Source organism: Nerophis lumbriciformis, linkage group LG27 (assembly GCF_033978685.3).
Source record: "Nerophis lumbriciformis linkage group LG27, RoL_Nlum_v2.1, whole genome shotgun sequence".
Lineage (NCBI taxonomy): Eukaryota > Metazoa > Chordata > Actinopteri > Syngnathiformes > Syngnathidae > Nerophis > Nerophis lumbriciformis.
In genome coordinates, this window is record NC_084574.2 from 14,005,535 (window position 1) to 14,025,590 (window position 20,056).

Here is a 20,056-nt window from a genome sequence, read left to right on the forward strand (position 1 = left end):
TTTGTCTTGTCTTAACTTTCTTAGAGCCTCTTTTTTTGCACTGCTCTCCAACATTCAAAGAATGGAATTAATCAAATGGGCCCTCCAGAGAAATTGACAAGATCTTTCCGGGTTCGTGGAAACCAGCCTGTCCAGACGGAATGTTTGTTGCTTAATAAACGATGGACTCTTAAGAGAATGGAGGGTCGTGTGCCTGGCAATTCTTTTAGTCTAGGACGTTGAAGATATCTACCTATTCAGAATCATGATAAGAGGACATCTGCTGAGTAAGCATTGCCCTGGTGTATCGACAAATTCTTAAGATGCAACAAACGATTGATAGGATTGACACAGCTGTGGGCACTCAGAATTTGAACTAAATCACAAACTGGATAACATCTCGGAGAAGCTTTCTGCTCTGCAAGACAACATTATGACCAATTTGAGAGCGATAACTATCAACTCGAGCAGATGAACCTATTGGAATGCATCTGCTCGCCCTAACCAAAACAATTCATATCTACAGTTTGGCTCCCTCTACACTGGCCTTGGCCAGCGAGTCCACTGCAACAAAAGACGCTCTCAAATCCCTTCCCCACTTCCTTTCAAGGACACTTGGGATGTTTTTGACTCTGGTGGACGAGATGTCAGACGCCTCCACAGCAACCAGCTAAGTTGTAAGGCTGTAAGGGCCAAATGGAGCGACTTCGAAGCTCATGGGCTGCTCTAATTCAGAAAAGAACAATCCTACTTCACCCCCCCCCGTGGTATGATGGCTAGCAAAGCAGCGCCCTGGGTGGCTGCAGTTTCAGGCTGGATAACACCCCCGCACACTCCGCCCCCTCCAAGTTTGTATGCTGTTATATGCTCGTATGTGATTCTAACGCTTGAGGTTTTCATCTAGTATCAAACTGAGCCCCCCCACCACCACCACCAAGAGAACCTTAGTTTGGGGTTTGCCTTTTTTTATCCACCACCTTACCCCAATCAGTCTATTTAGCAACAAATACTCTACTGCCCCGTAAACAAACTTCATCGGATTTGAAAACAACATTCCATTCAACGGTGGGCATGATGTTGACCTCGTCGGCCTGGCCCACACAAAGGCCCACGTTTCCTGCGACGTCCACAGCGGACAACACCACTCTGTTTGCACAGCAGGAGGCCGTGTAGGAGACCACAGTGATGCTCTCGCCGTCTGGCCCGACCTCTACGCTCGTCTCGAGGGTGCCGTTCCCTTCAAGGACGGTGATGTCAACGACCGTCCCATTGATGCCGTCGGTCACGTTGGCCATGAAGTCCCACACAAAGTATTTGCAGAGTGATTCATCTGCAGGACAGCCGCTGGATGTATTAGCCAGGCACACTGGCGTAGCGTTATCTGTCACCTGGGGACAGAAAGGCAAGGACATTGGGACACCGTCTGAAACTAGAACAATCTGGTTCATCTGGATCTTTAAAGGGGAACATTATCACAATTTCAGAAGGGTTAAAACCATTAAAAATCAGTTCCCAGTGGGTTGTTTTATTTTTCGAAGTTTTTTTCTAAATTTTACCCATCACGCAACATCCCTAAAAAAAGCTTCAAAGTGCCTGATTTTAACCATCGTTATATACACCCGTCCATTTTCCTGTGACGTCACATAGTGATGCCAATACAAACAAACATGGCGGATAGAACAGCAAGGTATAGCGACATTAGCTCGGATTCAGACTCGGATTTCAGCGGCTTAAGCGAAATTGAAGAAGAAACTGAAGCTATTGAGCCATATCGGTTTGAACCGTATGCAAGCGAAACCGACGAAAACGACACGACAGCCAGCGACACGGGAGAAAGCGAGGACGAATCCGGCGATCGCCTTCTAACCAACGATTGGTATATGTGTTTGTTTTTAAGTGTTGTAATGTTTTTAAGCTAAATTATTGGTAAACACAGTTTATGTATAATAATTTACGTAAAACCGCGAGTAATGAATAAAGTTTTCATCAATTAATATATTCTGTAGACATACCCTCATCCGCTCTCTTTTCCTGAAAGCTGATCTGTCCAGTTTTGGAGTTGATGTCAGCAGGCCAGGGAAGCTAGGGTCGATATTCTTCTCTTGATCATCTTCGGTGGCATAAGGGACGGTGTGAGCCAAGACATCCAGGGGGTTTAGCTCGCTCGTCTGCGGGAACAAACTACCGCCATTGCTTGCCGTGCTACCGAGGTCCTTTGTCCCTGAATAGCTCACACACTCCGGCAGATTCAATGGGGGGTCTGGTGGCAGACTTCTTTGACTTTATCGTTGGAAATGCATCTGCTTTGAGTGTCGCAGGATATCCACACATTCTTGCCATCTCTGTCGTAGCATAGCTTTCGTCGGTAAAGTGTGCGGAACAAACGACTGACCATTTTCGTCGGCTTTCCCCACACCCTCGTATTTTGAACAAAGTCCGTCCAATTTCTTGCCACTTTCGCATCTTTGGGCCACTTGAATCCGTCCCTGTTCGTGTTGTTACACCCTCCGACAACACACCGACGAGGCATGATGTCTCCAAGGTACGGAAAACAGTCGAAAAAACAGAAAATAACAGAGCTGATTTGATTCGGTGTTTGTAATGTGTTTGAGAAAATGGCGGATTGCTTCCCGATGTGACGTCACGTTGTGACGTCATCTCTCTGAGAGCGAATAATAGAAAGGCGTTTAATTCGCCAAAATTCACCCATTTAGAGTTCGGAAATCGGTTAAAAAAATATATGGTCTTTTTTCTGCAACATCAAGGTATATATTGACGCTTACATAGGTCTGGTGATAATGTTCCCCTTTAAGCTTTTCGCTTACCGTGAACACAGAAAACCTAAGTACGACATTGTTACTATTGATGGCAGCTGCATCCTCCGCTCCGATGGTGAGCGTCACGTCCGTTCCCGACAACGCTTCTGCAGGAGCGGTGAGAATCACCGTGCCGCTGGCAATCCCACCGCTGTCGTCTCCTATGGTAACACTGCCGGGCGATGTTACTGAGAAGTCGCGGTCGTTGGTGGCGCTCACAGTGAACGTCCCCATTGCGCCATCGTCTATGACGCCACCATTGGTCAGGGCGACAGTGAAGGGGATGGTGACGGAAGAGCCAGCTTCTATGATGGTGGTGTTAGGTAGAGCCTGTAATAGTGGTATGGAGAATGATAATAGCTTTGGTTTAGCACCAGTAACAAACATTTCAAAGATGATGGTAAATAAAAAGTGGCGGGGCTTACATTGACAACAATGTTGGAAGTTCTGATTCGAGTGGGGGCCTGTCTCTGGAAGCTGCCTGGCGTCATCCTTGACGTTAAGCTGCCTGTTTTTCCTTTCAGTAGAACCACATATGTACCTTCTGCAATGTTACTGAACGTCACCACGTAGATTGAATCTGTTATTGGCTGTGGGGTAAAAGACAAGGTTTAGTCAAATAGATGTCTGCCTGACACAAAAACAAGGGTCTTGGACTGTAATGCATTCGCCAGTTGCATTTGATGGGACGTTCACAGTATGTTTGATTTTTTCTTTGCATTTCATGTTTAATTAAGATGAGTCACATAATGATTACTTGAGATGGAATTTATGGCTATTTGAAGGGAGGCGGATCTTATGGAGCATTTCCAAAAAGCTGTCTTTTTCAAACTAGGAAACAATCGATTCGTTATTGCATTTTCAAACAATTTAAATTTACTGTATTTTCCGGACTATAAGGCGCACTTAAAATCCTTTTTATTTCTCAAAAGTCGACAGTGCGCCTAATAACCCGGTGCGCCCAATGTACGGAATAATTCTGGTTTTGCTCACCGACATCGAATAAACTTTATTTGGTACGTGGCGTAATGATAAGTGTGACCAGTAGATGGCAGTCAAACATAAGAGATACGTGGTAAGAGGTATGAAGGCAACATTTTATATGTTCCATTGAAAATATAGAACATTACACATGGCGCTCAAAAATCTATCAAAATGTATTAGTATGACTTTGGTACGCTATGAAGCCGCACCGCTTGATGGATTGTACTGTGCTTCAACATACGAGTATTATTATGGTGTGTGTATAAGGTAAGACATATTATCTGCCGTTTTGTTTCACAATATTATGCAAAAGCAACTTTTCTTACCTTCTGGTACCTGCTGATCTGTATTTGGGATCTTCATAAATCCTGAAAAATTGCGCGCGTCTGCCTTTGTAGTTCGTGAGGATGCCTTAGTCGATAAGCTTCTTATTTTTCTCTCTCTTCTTGTTATGTGACATTCATCCTCCGCTGTTGCCATTTACATTATAAAGTATTGTAAAGTTCTTACTTATATCTGTCAGTAAACTCGCCATGAAAGCGCTAAAACATACCGGTGTTGTGAGTTTACATTATTCACCCAAGGAACTTTAGTTAATAGAGTTACGGTCGGACGGTTTTTCACGGGACACATTTACGGCCTTGATGTTGTTTCCGGATGCTGCTCCGTTATTGATTTAAGTAAAGTCTGAGTGTCATTAAAACAGTTAGCTCCATCTTTTGACACTTCTTCCACTCCCGTCCTTGTACGCTACACCGCTACAACAAAGATGACGGAGAGAAGCCGCTGTCGAAGGTGAGCCACGTAAATAAGACCGCACGACGCATCCTGAAACGACTGTCAGAAAGCGACTTGAAGATGGTCTGTAAAACATAATCTTTGCAACATTTTGACCAAAGAACCACCATTACATGTTATGTAGACCACAAGGAAATGTTTTAAATTTAGAAAAAAATAATAACATGACCCCTTTAATGCGTCTTATAATCCGATGCGCCTCTTGTATGAAAAACGAGCTGAATAGACCCGCTCATCGGCAGTGCGCCTTATAATCCGGTGCGCCCTATGGTCCAGAAAATACGGTATGTGTTTTAGAGCAACATAAAAAATGTAACATATATACTGAAACAACTCTGACATGGGCTCAACCTGTTATACCGTATTTTTCGGACTATAAGTCGCAGTTTTTTTCATAGTTTGGCCGGGGGTGTGATTTATACTCATGAGCGACTTATGTGTGAAATTATTAACACATTAGCGTAAAATATCAAATAATATTATTTAGCTCATTCACGTAAGAGACTAGACGTATAAGATTTCATGGGATTTAGCGATTAGGAGTAACAGATTGTTTGGTAAACGTATAGCATGTTCTATATGTTATAGTTATTTGAATGACTCTTACCATAATAATATGTTACGTTAACATACCAGGCACGTTCCCAGTTGGTTATTTATGCCTCATAAAACGTACACTTATTCAGCCTGTTGTTCACTATTCTTTATTTATTTTAAATTGCCTTTCAAATGTCTATTCTTGGTGTTGGGTTTTATCAAATAAATTTCCCCAAAAAATGCGACTTATACTCCAGTGCGACTTATATATGTTTTTTTTGTGGTTGGGGGCGTGGCTAAAAGGGGAGGAGTATATTTACAGCTAGAATTCACCAAGTCAAGTATTTCATATATATATATATATATATATATATATATATATATATATATATATATATATATATAAAATAAATACTTGAATTTCAGCGTTAATTTATTTACACATATACACACACATAACACTCATCTACTCATTGTTGAGTTAAGGGTTGAATTGTCCATCCTTGTTCTATTCTCTGTCACTATTTTTCGAACCATGCTGAGCACCCTCTCTGATGATGCATTGATGTGTGGCACGCACAAAAGTGCTTTCATCAAATGCACTAGATGGCAGTATTGTCCTGTTTAAGAGTGTCACAACATTGCTGTTTACGGCAGACAAACTGCTTTACGGTATACAAAAACGTGACTGCTGCTGTTGTTGTGTGTTGTTGCCGCGCTGGGAGGACGTTAATGAAACTGCCTAACAATAAACCCACATAAGAAACCAAGAACTCGCCCTCCATCATTCTACAGTTATAACGGGATTTATATATCCCGCCTGAATTTCGGGAGAAAATTTGTCCCGGGAGGTTTTCGGGAGAGGCGCTGAATTTCGGGAGTCTCCCGGAAAATCCGGGAGGGTTGGCAAGTATGTGTTAAGCAATGTCAGCTAAGATTGATCTGAGAGCCAGATTCAGCCATCAAAAGAGCCACATCTGGCTCTAGAGCCATAGGTTCCCTACCCTTGGGCTAGGGCTAGGCAGATGTTAGCTGTACATTTTCATATGAAGCACCCTGTCATTCATTAATTGACATTCTGTATGCAAAACTGAAGCCCAACACGGATTATTATACTAAACAACTTGCCTCCAATGTCCCGTTGACCTCTGTTCCGTCCAAGGTGTTTAACAGTCCGACCTGTGTGACACTTACACCGTCACTTCCTGTCAGTGTTACCAAGAGGCTGATGTTTCCGCCTGAAAGTTTGCACGTGAGACAAAATGTCATTTTCACATACGACTGTTAACAAGGATGGATGACCGCTTTTCACAACTGAATTGAAAGAAATGTTTGACCTGAAATAGGTCGGCCTTCTTGCGGAAATAAGTCTGTGGAGACTCCATCCTTGACTTCCACGAGGTTGTAGACAAAGTCCAATGAACTTTGACCTGATGCCAGCATTGGGAAAACAAATATTAACCTTTAAGAAAACGTATACGCCACTTTTGGGTTCTACCACTGACCTATGACTTTTACAGAGTAGGGATCGGTGGAGTTCACACTGATTTCCCACAGTCCGGTCTCACTGTCGTTGTTGAGCCTCAGTCGTCTGAGGTTACTTGCCGAGCTGAAAGATGCCAGAGGTTCACTGACCTCGCTGGAGGTCTGAGTTGCACCTGGGAGGGAACGAGAGGAAGGTCGGATCGGCACAAACAGTCGGTGCCTTCATGGCTGATGTTGTTAAAAGGACATTTACCGGTGGGGCTGCGGAGGGTAAAGGTGAGAGATGGCGCTCCTGTGAGGAGGATAGTTATGTTGCTTAGTGTGTCGTCGATGAAAAATGAGAAATCACAAGCCGCTCCGGGATCCTTCACATCTTGAAAAACAGTCACCTGAAAGACACTGGCATGAATTAATCCACGTCCCAAACTTTATTCACGTCTTTTCCCCTCCCTCCTTATCTTACCACGGCGATGGCTATGGAATCCTCGATAAAAATCGTAACCATTGAGAGATCTGAGTTAGGGACTTCGATGGTCAGACCTCCAGAGGCCAAGGCAATTTCCCGGTACAAGTCAGCCTGTGTTTGAGTCACAAACCTGGGTGCCACACCTTCAAGTTCTCTTTTTCTCCTTCGATTCAGGAGGTCTGTTAGCATGAACGTCACCTAAAAATGAGAAAACTCAATTAAAACCTAGGTAGACACTGTTTCATCACGTTTCTATAGAACACTGTACGTGAAGGGTTCAAGATGTTATTCGAACTTTCTTAAAGGGGAACTGCACTTTTTTGGAAATTTGCCCTTCACCCACAATCCTCATGTGAGACAAAACACATGTCTGACCATTTTCTGTTCGTTGCAAATAGTGAAAAACTGCCAGCAAGATGCAGGTAAGATACGATTCGGTCCGAATATGAAGCCCTCTGTAAAAACTAAATAATTGAGTCTACCTTGCTGTGACGTCACAAGCCAGACTGCAAAACCCTTGTGGTCAGAGCCATCCAAAACTGAATATATGGTTTGATGTTTTGGCATTGTTTTACTTGAGTATCCAACATGTATACGTCAGAAATAGTGAAAATCATCATTCACCCTGCTGGGGAGCTGGGATGCATCTTATTGTATCAGAAGCAAGAAGAGTATAAAACAGACTCACCGAAGACCTGGTGCTCTCTATAAGGGCAAGGATGGTGCTTCTTAGTTCAGGATCTTTTGCTGGAGCATCAGTGAAGAGAAAGATGTCAGAAAAGCGCGGGGCCGCAGTTAAGGCAAGCTGTCAAAAACAGGACATGACATATAAAAAGGCAAGAAACTACATTTGATCTCTGACCGAAAAGAAAAGTAATTGAATATACATTTTGTTAATAATAAAATCTCATTGTTTTATTTAACAGTGAGTTGATAATTATAACTGTGCTGTCTGCTAGTTATATAATGATTTCTTACACTTCTGACTCTCATTATGAAGTATTACGTACTTAAATTTTGTATCACTATTTAATATAGGATAGGGGTCAGCAACCCGCGGCTCTAGAGCCACATGCGGCTCTTTAGCGGCGCCCTGGTGGCTCCATGGAGCTTTTTCAAGAATGTATGGAAATGGAAGAAAAATGGGGTGAAAAATATGTTTTTTGTTGTAATATGGTTTCTGTAGAAGGACAAACACGACACAAACCTTCCTAATTGCTAGAAAGTCCACTGTTTAATATTTTTGTGTCTATGTTTTAATAATGAGAGTATTTGGTGAACATGGTTTTGTCCTACTAATTTCAGCGGATCTTGAACTCATCATAGTGTGGACTGTGACACAACAGTTTGTTGACATGTACAACTTTCTCCGATGCTGCCACAGAAAGACGTGTTTTATGCCACTCCTTCTTTGTCTCATTTTGTCCACAAAAACGTTTTATGCTGGTGGAATTATGAAAAGATTCTGCACACACCTGCAATCCAGACAAGCTAAACTCTGGAAGGTCACCTCCTCCAGAGGCAGTCAGCAAATTGATTTGCTCCATAAAAAAAGCTGCATCGGTCGTCTGTAGCACAGGTCCAAAATCTACAAAAAGAAAAACATTAAGTTCCAAATAATGATGCACAATTTTAAAACATGTTCTACACCAATACCTTGTGTAAGTTATGAAACATGAACTACAGTAACATGTCAAGAGTTTTACGTATATTTGGAAACACAAGTCACACTGTTCCATGTTGTTATGAATTAGACACCGTTGTTGGCCTGACCGCAGGATGCAGAGACGATTGGCAGCATGCAGGTAAAATAATATTTTAATAATAAAAATAAGGTGGCACCAGCGTGGAAGAAACAAAGGTAAGTAAAATAAAAATTAAACAGCCAAACAGGAACCAAGGCATAAACAAACAATTTACAAGTATAAGGAACACCGGGTACAGCGTGACGTGTACAGCAACCAACCATTGTCTGAACCAGCATTGCCTCATGTATTTATGGACTCTGTGGCACATTGTAGAAATAAAATAAACAAAAACAACCAGGAAAAATGGAGTAATGATACAAATTTAAAACCCAAAGATGTGGTTTTGATATTATGTTTTAGTCATTTTTCAAGCCTATTTCATTACAATTTTTATGATGTCACGCCACCGCCATATTGAGGGAATATGCCAAAACAATATTTTTTATTTCATGTACTTGAAGGCTCCACGCCACTGCTGTTCTTTTAATTAATATAAAATAGTTAAAAGTTAAAGTTAAAGTACCAATGATTGTCACACACACACTAGGTGTGGCGAAATTATTCTCTGCATTTGACCCGTCACCCTTGATCACACCCCTGGGAGGTGAGGGGAGCAGTGAGCAGCAGCGGTGGCCGCGCCCGGGAATCATTTTTGGTGATTCAAACCCAATTCCAACCCTTGATGCTGAGAGCCAAACAGGGAGGTAATGGGTCCCATTTTTATGGTCTTTGGTATGACTCGGCCGAGGTTTGAACTCACAACCTACCGATCTCAAGGCGGACACTCTAACGTTGACTAGGGTTTTTATTTTTATTTTTAGCATTTTTTTGTATTTATAAGCACGCTTTCGATGCTGTACAGTACTTTTTTAAGTATAGCTACCTCTTGGCAGCTGGTACTGCAATTTAAATTACAAACAGTAATCTTAAAAACATGACGAATGTCAATAAAGTAGCAAATTTTAAAATGCCTGGGTTCAGTTTTTTTTTTTTTTTTTCACCGGGGTATCGTAAACATATCTAAAATCTGTAATAACTACTGAAATGATGGTATCGTGGCAACCATATTATACTTCTCGCCGTCATTGGTACATATTTGGACCAAAGCAGTGTGACGAAAAAAATATGAATCTGCTATTTCTGTCCAATGTTGTGTTTGTGTACACAATATCATCAACCCAAAATAGTGTACCTGGATCACTGAAAGGAACCAGTATGTAGAATGGAGGTTCCAGACCAGTGTCCAATCGACTTGCGACGATGTTATTGGAAACTCTTCTCACTTCAGCTATTTCCTGAGTCATACTGCCTGTTGTGTCGATGACAAAACATAGCACAGGGGCAAAAGAGAGGCCTGCCAGCCTGCAGGAACGCAAGAGAGACAACTCATACATATTATGCCTTCATGATTTATTATCTTACGTCTGATCAACTGATGGTCATTTGACCTGAGAACCGAGAATTGCTTTTAAAGTCTCTTACCGTAGAAAATCCTGGTCTCCTACACCTATTCTGATGTTCTCCAGGAGATCCAAACTAGCTGTCAGAGCCAAATCAGCTGCTTCTTGGTGGAGAAAGCCATGCCTGGAGTCGAGGGTGTCCTTATTGATGCCTCCCACTGGTTCCTGTGTGCTTGTCAAGTCTAGAGGACCTCCATCACTGCATTTACCTTTGAGTATGAAGACAAAGTAAGTGAACATCATTCTTAGTGATGCTGAGTATACACGGTTATATCCCCTCATTCAGGCCTGAGTGGTATGGCCTACAAATAAAATATCAGATTTGGGAAAACAGGGCTGCACTTTATTTATTTACGAAGTATATGCCTGGCCATCCACTTCATGTCCCTTACTTAATCTGGTTTGTGTGGAAACTCGGTACGCCTCCATACCATATCAATTGTTTCATACTCCCAACAAATCTAACGATGAATAGATCTATAGTAACACACCTAGTACCGAATATAAATTATGCTCAGAATTAATATTCGTAATCTGACAAAATATTACCTTCTGGCTTATTTGGGAAGGATCGGTCAAAGTAACCGGATGTGAGAAGGCCCCCATCCAGCACAGCAGGCAAAATGTTGTCGGTACAGTCGTCACCTATACAGTTTGTACAAGTTGGAACAGTTGGGCCTGCAAAGAAATTGAGCAAATGTCAGAAAAACTCTAAAATGCAATAAACAATATCTGAAAGAAAATATTTAATATATAATAATATATTTATTCGGCCCGCGAATGAATGATCTATGGCCCCCGGGATGATATTTGATTAGTATTAGAACCAGCCCGCAGGCCTGCTGCTGTTTTGCATGCACCAATACTCCATCAGTGTTGGTGCTAGGAATTTTCAAAGTCTAAAAAATGGGGGTCCCACAGTAAAGTTTTGGGGTCCCACTTTTTTGCAACCGTTTTGAAAACAAATGATAAATGTATGCATTATCCTGTTTAGAGATGTCCGATAATGGCTTTTTTGCCGATATCCAATATTCCGATATTGTCCAACTCTTAATTACCGATTCCGATATCAACCGATACCGATGTATACAGTCGTGGAATTAACACATTATTATGCCTAATTTTGTTGTGATGCCCCGCTGGATACATTAAACAATGTAACAAGGTTTTCCAAAATAAATCAACTCAAGTTATGGAAAAAAATGCCAACATGGCACTGCCATATTTATTATTGAAGTCACAAAGTGCATTTTTTTTTTTTAACATGCCTCAAAACAGCAGCTTGGAATTTGGGACATGAGGAGGTTGAGGTGGGCGGGGTTGAGGTGAGGGGGGGGGGGCGGGGGGGGGGGGGGGGGGGCTAGGGGGGTGCCGGGGGGTGTATATTGTAGTGTCCCGGAAGAGTTAGTGCTGCAAGGGGTTCTGGGTATTTGTTCTGTTGTGTTTATGTTGTGTTACGGTGCGGCTGTTCTCCCGAAATGTTGTTTGTCATTCTTGTTTGGTGTGGGTTCACAGTGTGGCGCATATTTGTAACAGTGTTAAAGTTGTTTATACGGCCACCCTCAGTGTGACCTGTATGGCTGTTGACCAAGTATGAATGGCATTCACTTGTGTGTGTGAAAAGCCGTAGATATTATGTGGCTGGGCCGCGCTCTATACTTCTGCCTATGTCCGTGTACACAGCGGCGTTTTAAAAAGTTATACATTTTACTTTTTGAAATCGATACCGATATTACATTTTAAAGCATTTATTGGCCGATAATATCGGCAGTCCGATATTATCGTATATATATACATATATATATATATATATATATATATATACACACATACATATATATATATACACATACATACATATATATATATATACACATACATACATATACATACATATATATATACACACATACATACATATACATATATATATACATATATATATATATATACATATACACATATATATATATATATATATATATATATATATATATATATATATATATATATTTATATACATACATACATACATACATACATATACACACACACACACACACACACACACACACACACACACACACACACACACACACACACACACACACACACACACACACACACAGGTATATAATATATATATTTTATTTTATTATTATTATCTTTTTTTTTTACTTGTCCCATGGGCCGGATTTTGGACGCTGGCGGGCCGAATTCGGGATCCGTAGTTTGGGGACCTCTGGTTTAGCTTAATGTCCATGTCACCTAGTTCAGTGTGCAAAACCAGAAGACTAGATTGATCATCACCTTTAAAGATAAGGTTTTTGGTGCAAAGTACACAAAATTGGCTTTCCTGATTACATTTTTATGTTAAAAATTGTCTTAATTTGGAGTGGCCTAGTCATCACCTTTTTATGTTGTATTTGTCACAGGTTAAGATATAGTCCAATTAAGTATGTAAGAAACTCAGTGTGTCCTCTGTGGCATGCCTTACCTTACTGTAAAATACGCACATCTACGCAACAACCTACCAGCTAGACTATCAAGAGGTAGGGCAGGTGTGATCAAGGCGTCATAAGGAGCCGTGTTCCCCAACTCCACCCAGTTACTGTGGCTGTAGAAGTCCTAGGAGTACAGATATCATGTATTGTTTGTTGGTTGCATCTGACCTCCAGGAAATACGCCAACTAGTTTCTCTACAAACTCACCTGCAGAGTGTGAAGTACTTCCCCAAGAATAGAGCGCGCTGTGATGAAGTTTCCCATGTCCGTACTGGCCCTGACAGCAGACACACCTAACAGAACAATACCAGAGAGTTAATACGTAATAAGGAAATAAAACCATTTAATCTGGCCCTGAGTTTCAGTTAAAAAGATAATTACCATCATTTTAATTGTAACAATTAACTGTAGGTGTGGCGGAACCACCTCAGCAAAGTTATCAATCAAGTCTGCTGTACGCTGGTTTACATCAGTAGGTGAACAGTGTTGTTCCTGATCAGCACAGTTCAAACGTCTCTCTCATAACTTCCCCGTCGGCCAGGGAAAAATCAGATATATGCCAATAATAAGCCGTAAGGAAGGACTGTTCAACACATTTTTAGTGGACTAGATTTTAAAAAGGCACAATACATCAAATGCTTATTTTGTTCTTTATGTTTTGACATTACTGCGATGTTTCGTCTATGACCTACAGTTCAATAAAATAACGTTTTCCGACCTTTTTCTCGAGTTGTTGAAATAAGGCCATTACAGTACACTGATGTGTTATTATAGCACAGTGTGTACAGCATATAGTGTACAGTGTGTCTACAATAATGTATGTCGCCAAAGATGTGTTCATTTATTTGTTTAAAATGGTTTTCCTGGGGTCCATCACACAAGACTTTAACACAACATCAAAACAAAAACTCAAAAATACATACAAAAGACACTCAGATTAGTATGAATAGACAAAGTAGAACAGCCATGCCCTTGACTGAGAAACAATTATTGGATTTTGTTTAATTACTCGTCTGAAAAGAAACAAATGGCAAATAATGTGATAAAAACGTTCAGCTCAGGAGCAACAAGAGCAACTTATTTAATGGTAGCAATGAAACTACTTAGGTTACATTAAGTAAAAATGAAGTCATGTATTATGACTAATGTGTTATGACAATCATACAATCATAAAATGACCAGTCAGCAATTTGATTCTCGCAAAGTATCAATATTAGGAAAAAAAATGCCCGAAAAGTAATTGGTATAGAATAGAATAGAATAGAAAGTACTTTATTGATCCCTGGGGGAAATTCAGCACCACAGTTCGCTCACAATAAACACTTAGGTATTTTTTACATGTGAATAATATAAACACAGTCTATTATACAGCATTATTCACATGTGAATAATATAAATATAGATTTAATTTTTATGGCATACACAAATCTGGCATTGCCCGTAACTACTTTGTTGGTTTTCTTTACTTTGGCTGTCATCCGGCCTTGTCACGACAGGGTTTTCGCAGCTTACTGCGGGGTTCGGACATGGCGTGCAGGTAAAAACATGATTTAATTCTCAAAAAATCAAAGGAGTACAAAAAAACGGAAAACAAGCCGAAGGCACTACGTGCTGATCGCACTTGGAGCTATCGCCATCACTTAGCATGGACTTGAGACAAGTAATACTCACGAAGACAAGGCTACCACTTAGCATTGGCTAGGAGACAAGCAAAACTTTCATAGACAAGAAAACAATGACGCCATCCTGACTGACAGGCAAAGGCACGCATAAATAATGCCTCTGATTAGTGCTCGGGAAACAGGTGAGCGTCCCGAACACCAATCAGAGACAGGTGAACACAATGAGCAACCATGGCAACCAAAACAAACTCAGAGGTGCACAAACAGGAACTAAAGGAGTCCAAAACTAACAGAAAATACAAAACATGATCCGGACCACGAATCATGACAGGCCTCAGCTTGGCAGAAACGATCTCGCTGGCTAGATAGAGAGAATTAACCAAATGTGACTTTTGCAGTGACATTTGGCTTCAGAAAAAAAAAAAGAAGCGATTATGTGGCTTTGGATTTAGCCTGCTCAGTTAGAGTGTTTTTTTTGTTTTAATATATTTTCTGTAGGATAACAAACATGACATAAACCTTCCTAATTGTTAGAAATCCCACTGTTTATGTTATAAATGCTTCACTGATGAGAGTAATTGGCAAGCACCGTTTTGTCCTACTAATTTCAGCGATCCTTGAACTCATCGTAGTTTGTTTACATGTACAACTTTCTCTGATGCTGCCACAGAAAGACGTGTTTTATGCCACTCCTTCTTTGTCTTATTTTGTCCACCAAAACGTTTTATGCTGTGCGTGAATGCACAAAGGTGAGCTTTGTTGATATTTGGTCAATCCGTGACGGCAAGCTAATCGATGCTAACACGCTATTTAGGCTAACTGCATGTACATATTGCATCATTATGCCTCGTTTGTGGGTATACTTGAGCTCATTTAATTTCCTTCACTTATGTCCTCTGTGTATTTAATTTATATTTGCATGTCTCATGACACATTATCTGTACGTAACATTGACTGCATTTCTGATAGTTGTTTGTGTGCAATGTTGTTCCAGACCACAGCAAACGTTACCCCGCTTGCAAAGATTGAAATCCATTAGAAGAAGACAGCCTGCCGTTTCCTTTAACTTGGGCACACACGTCTATACCTTTGCCCATTCTAAGACAGTCATTTCCAGGAGTTATCTCACCCTCTGAGAAGCCTCCATTGTTTTCCAATGTTGCAAAAATGTGTAGAATAAAAATTAAAATACAACATTTCTGTCAACGTAGATTTGCGTCAGCCTTTGATAGTAGGCTAATATAGCTAATATAGACACTTGCATCATGTGTTGCCTTCATTATAACACTTATATAAGGCTTTTATTTATTTTATTTATTTTTTGGTCCAATATGGCTCTTTCAACATTTTGGGTTGCCGACCCCTGCCCTAAATGAACCCACAGAGTCCCTGGAATCCACTTTGAGAACCACTGTAAAACAGCATTCCATCAAACAGTAACATGGAGCTATCTTTTGAAAGATGCTGAGTGAGAGGAAGCGACAGCAGAGAGATATGTTGGCTCTATCTCTTGGTTGAAATGAAATATTCACAAACAATGTATTTTGTCAATATTCCCTTTAAAATGTCCATTTCTTATTTCTGGTAATTAAGGCTAGCATTAGGAGGCCACAGTGCAGGTCATCAGTCTTAAGGAATGAATCGACATTAAAACAGGCCAAATTGGTGTTAAAAAAGGCCACAAATGTTTTCGAACGCATCTTGACACTAAAGTCTCACTATTCTATTTTCTGAATCTTGGCAGCCCTGTAACATACTATCTAAACAAACAATGTTTTTTTTTCATTTTTCCCACTTTATGTTGGTTAACACGATTAGTGGTTTTAGTATTATACTGTATGCACTTTTATGATTATGATCATGTTTTATTTTGATTATATATAAGCGTCTTAAAAGCGCTGTATAAATAAAATGGAATATTATTACTACTATTGTTATAACTATTGTATCACTAAATGTATACTTTAACAGACAGGCCTGTTAAAGAAATATATTAAATTATATTCTGTTGAGTTCCACAGGAAATATTAAAATACTTTTTCTGTTTCTTGCGTTATCTTGCAGCAAAAACATATTATTGAACAGTTTAATTTCAATGTATTCATATTACTGCAAAACGTGCATCTATCAATTCAGGGTGGAGTTAATTAGTATAAAAATAGTTTCACTCAAAAAAAAAAGAAAAAAAAGCAACATTTATTTATGTGTCAGAGAGTCGGCAACTATACTAACACTCGTACTCTTTTTGAAGTTGAATTGAAGGCAATATATGTTTATTTGCCAAAGCAGAAGCAAAGGTAAGATAGGTTGTTACACTTTGTTTGTCTGTATGGCTCGGAAAAGTCAGTGAGAGGGACTAAATAGATTGGCCTCATTGTGACTTTACAATGGGGCCAACATCTGAACGGTTAATTTGTGTAATTGTGGTTACAGTTATACTATGTCATCTTTACTCTATAACATTGACCTATGCTGTACTGTACACGTGTTAACACAAACATGAACAGACATGTGAGTAGAGTCCGTTTCAGTAGGAGAATGTTTATGATCTCTTGAGGGGTTACTCACGGTACCAGACGGTTTTGTTGATCTTTTGCAAAAATGTTGCTTCTATTATTACAATGCACCATTTATAATCTGTTGAAAGTGTTTCTTCTCGTGTTTTCAGGTTCTACCTTCTGTGATCAAGGTCCGTCCCATCTCGAAGGTCTCGTCGTAGAAATGGTACTCGGCATTGAGTGCAAACAGAAAATCCACATTGGCGTTGCTTAGGTAAATTTCGGCAATGGCGTTAGTGAAGGCAACACTGGAGACAACGCTGGCTGACGGGGAGCACGCCTCGACTACTTGTTCAGTGGTCACACTGTCATCAATCTGAAGACAAAAAAAGAGATGGTTAAAATTGTTCTTTGAAGTTTTGGGCACAGATTGAAACATTTAGGAAGTTACACTAAAGAAGTGTGCACAGACCACAATGCTAGTGTTATAACATGTCATTATGCCTTCCTTGTTTTTGTGTTTTTTGTTGTCTTGGGTAGGCAAGACGGGAAGTTCTCCCTGCTCGTCCCTAATCACACTCGTTGCTGCCCTTTGTTTGATCTCATCAGATGATCCCAGTTTTTCCCAGGCTGTTTCACCACCGCTTTTTGTTATCCTGCCACCATCAATTCAAGACATCCCACGTTCACCAGCTGAGTCTGCACATTGGAATCCTTTTGTTTTGCCCTGTCTGTTTTCGTACGCTCCGCTCATTCAGTTTTGGACAAAATCTTGCCACCGTTTATCGTCTTGATTATCGGACCGCCAAACATTGCACATAATTACAGTCGTACTTACGTGGTCAATTGTTTCTAGGACCGAGCTGGTAACTCAAAACACTTGTATCTCACATCAAACAGCCATGCCCATCAAAAGCAATCGAAAGTCATTTAGAAACAGTCTAATTTTAACATGTAACATGCCTTTTAAAATGAGAAACAAACATTTAAACAGTAGTTTTATGAAGTATTGTATTATTCTACAGGATTTACCTTGAAGAACAATCGCAGAGATGTTGGTTCTACGTTGGTGGTTGGTCGTTCACTTCCATACAGTAGCTACAGTGGTAGTGTGCCCAGAATGGTGGTTTTTATTTGGGAGAACAAACTTTCTGTGGTGTCTCTAACGCAAACATCTCCATATTTTCATCAATGAAGTACAGCACAATCGATCTTGTTTGGTTTCTTCGGTTCAGTGAGTGTCTTCCGCTTTTAAAGCCGGATGTTTAGGGACGGCTCTCGCAGGGTTCGTTCTGGCATTCGTTGAGCCAGCTAGTAACTCTTCCTTTTCTTATACTGTGTTTCTTCTTGAAGGGGGCACACCACATACTCATAACTCAAATTAGATATGAGAGACAACTCCTATCGCAAATTACTCATGAGTTGAGGTACGACTGTAATCAGTTTTCCAGCAGTGTACTGTTTGTGAAATTGAGCGATCAAACGAGGAATCTCATGCATTGGTCACTCTTTCTCTGTACATTTTTCATTGAGTACTACTGCAATATAAGCCGCTATGGGACCAAAGAAAGTGGTGAGTGCTAGCACTTTAACAAAGAAAGTGGTCTTTGTCTGACCTTTTGGAATGGATTAATAACAAACACTCAGAGTTGTTTACTAACGTGCAACCAGCTGAGATCGATATAAATCTGAGAGCTGTGTTTTGCTATCTCATTTGCCAGGTATGTACATGACAGTGATTATGATGCGGTGAAGTTCTACTCTGAAAACAGAAGCCAAGCGGATTTAGTCCCACCCCAATTTCTTAGCATACAATTTTTCTCAATGAATGTACTTTCACTTTTGTACATGGAAAATGTTGAATTTTCAACATTTATTTGCTAAGAATCATTTGTGTGGAAATGTAGAAAGAAGGCTTCCAAGTGACATATTCAAGGCGCAAGTGTTGCCCCCCCATCTTACAATCAGGTTCTTACAATCAGATCGAAGGCATCTCCATTTACAGCAGCAATGGCTTGACAGACTTCAGCCGTCTTTCTGAGCATTGCCCTTTCGGTGATGCTGCGGTGAGTAATGGGCGCCCCGGTCAGTGGTCGGAAGCAATGACTGGGGGCTGTGAGGGCAAAGACCACAGCCAGTGGCAGCAGGACAGAACCTACGGTGGCCATGATGATGATGACAATGGCGATGCTGGAGAAAAAGGAATGACTGAAATTAGAACATTTCTGCAGTGAAGCAGGTGTAACTGCAGTCAAAACCTTAGATATCGGAAATCAAGGCAAAACATACTTTTTTCTGTCACTATTTTAAAACACTTTGCCGATCTCAAATGTATTAATTTTCTTTACTGCAGTGCTATTCAACTACATAATGAAGAGGGCCGCAGTTTCGAGAGAGCGAGAGCTCAGTTGCCGGACATCAAAATTTGGATATTTTGTCAGAAAATGCCCGCGCAGGTTATATTCCTTTGAGACTACGTTTACTTAATACAGAGTAAACACATTGGCTCTCACACTGCATTGTGTCAAATTCATTATTCTGTCCTTGCTACTTGTTTCCAGCGTGTGCAGCTAGACAGATAGTTAACAGTATGAAGAAACAGAAGGTCCAGAAGTTTTGTTGAGGATTGATGTTCCTTCTTTTGAATTGTTTTCCTCCCTCAGTTATATTTCTTTACACTTCTTCCTTAATTAAGGTTTATAAGACTGAAAAATTAATCATAAAGTAATAATCACAAAGCATAAATGATAATGATAAATGGGTTATATTTGTATAGCGCTTTTCTACCTTCAAGGTACTGTCGGAGGCAGATATTTACATATATCCGAATTTAAGTGTTACTTCTTTTATTTCATAATTATATTATTCAAAATAGCTAGTGTTTTTCTTCCAATTGTGGTCTTTTGGTTGTCTGCAAAACTGTGTGCTTAACCTTGAGTGAGGAATGTAAGAAAGAGAGATAATGGGCATGTGTTTTGGCTAGAGAGACATGACTGCCAGGGTGGGAGGAAGAGAGACTTAAGAGAGGAGAGGGTTTTTCGGGGAGAGGGCAGACCATCTTGGCGGCGCGATTGAATGTTCTATACTGGACTGGTCTCAATATATATGCAAAGCTTTGCAAATATATTACAAAATACCTATTCTGTCTCTGGTGGTTTT

The 20,056-nt window shown here is 40.4% G+C and overlaps 1 protein-coding gene across 3 annotated transcripts in view; it reads right to left on the reverse strand.

The window, feature by feature from the left end:
• Positions 1-782: 782 nt before the first annotated feature.
• Positions 783-20,056, reverse strand: part of LOC133570125 (von Willebrand factor A domain-containing protein 7-like) — a 39,805-nt gene continuing 20,531 nt past the window's right edge. For all 3 annotated transcript variants that reach the window (XM_072916373.1, XM_072916374.1, XM_061922816.2), the window contains exons 2-18: positions 18,874-19,087; positions 17,075-17,273; positions 12,985-13,070; positions 12,808-12,901; positions 10,823-10,951; positions 10,296-10,482; positions 10,006-10,175; positions 8,541-8,653; positions 7,754-7,870; positions 7,063-7,263; positions 6,853-6,988; positions 6,620-6,772; positions 6,452-6,544; positions 6,243-6,352; positions 3,221-3,385; positions 2,805-3,125; positions 783-1,367 (exon numbers count right to left, since the gene is read on the reverse strand). In XM_072916373.1, the coding sequence (XP_072772474.1) occupies positions 972-1,367; positions 2,805-3,125; positions 3,221-3,385; positions 6,243-6,352; positions 6,452-6,544; positions 6,620-6,772; positions 6,853-6,988; positions 7,063-7,263; positions 7,754-7,870; positions 8,541-8,653; positions 10,006-10,175; positions 10,296-10,482; positions 10,823-10,951; positions 12,808-12,901; positions 12,985-13,070; positions 17,075-17,273; positions 18,874-19,065 (2,862 nt within the window). In that variant the 5' untranslated portion in view covers positions 19,066-19,087 and the 3' untranslated portion in view covers positions 783-971. The remainder of the gene's footprint in view (positions 1,368-2,804; positions 3,126-3,220; positions 3,386-6,242; positions 6,353-6,451; positions 6,545-6,619; positions 6,773-6,852; positions 6,989-7,062; positions 7,264-7,753; positions 7,871-8,540; positions 8,654-10,005; positions 10,176-10,295; positions 10,483-10,822; positions 10,952-12,807; positions 12,902-12,984; positions 13,071-17,074; positions 17,274-18,873; positions 19,088-20,056) is intronic.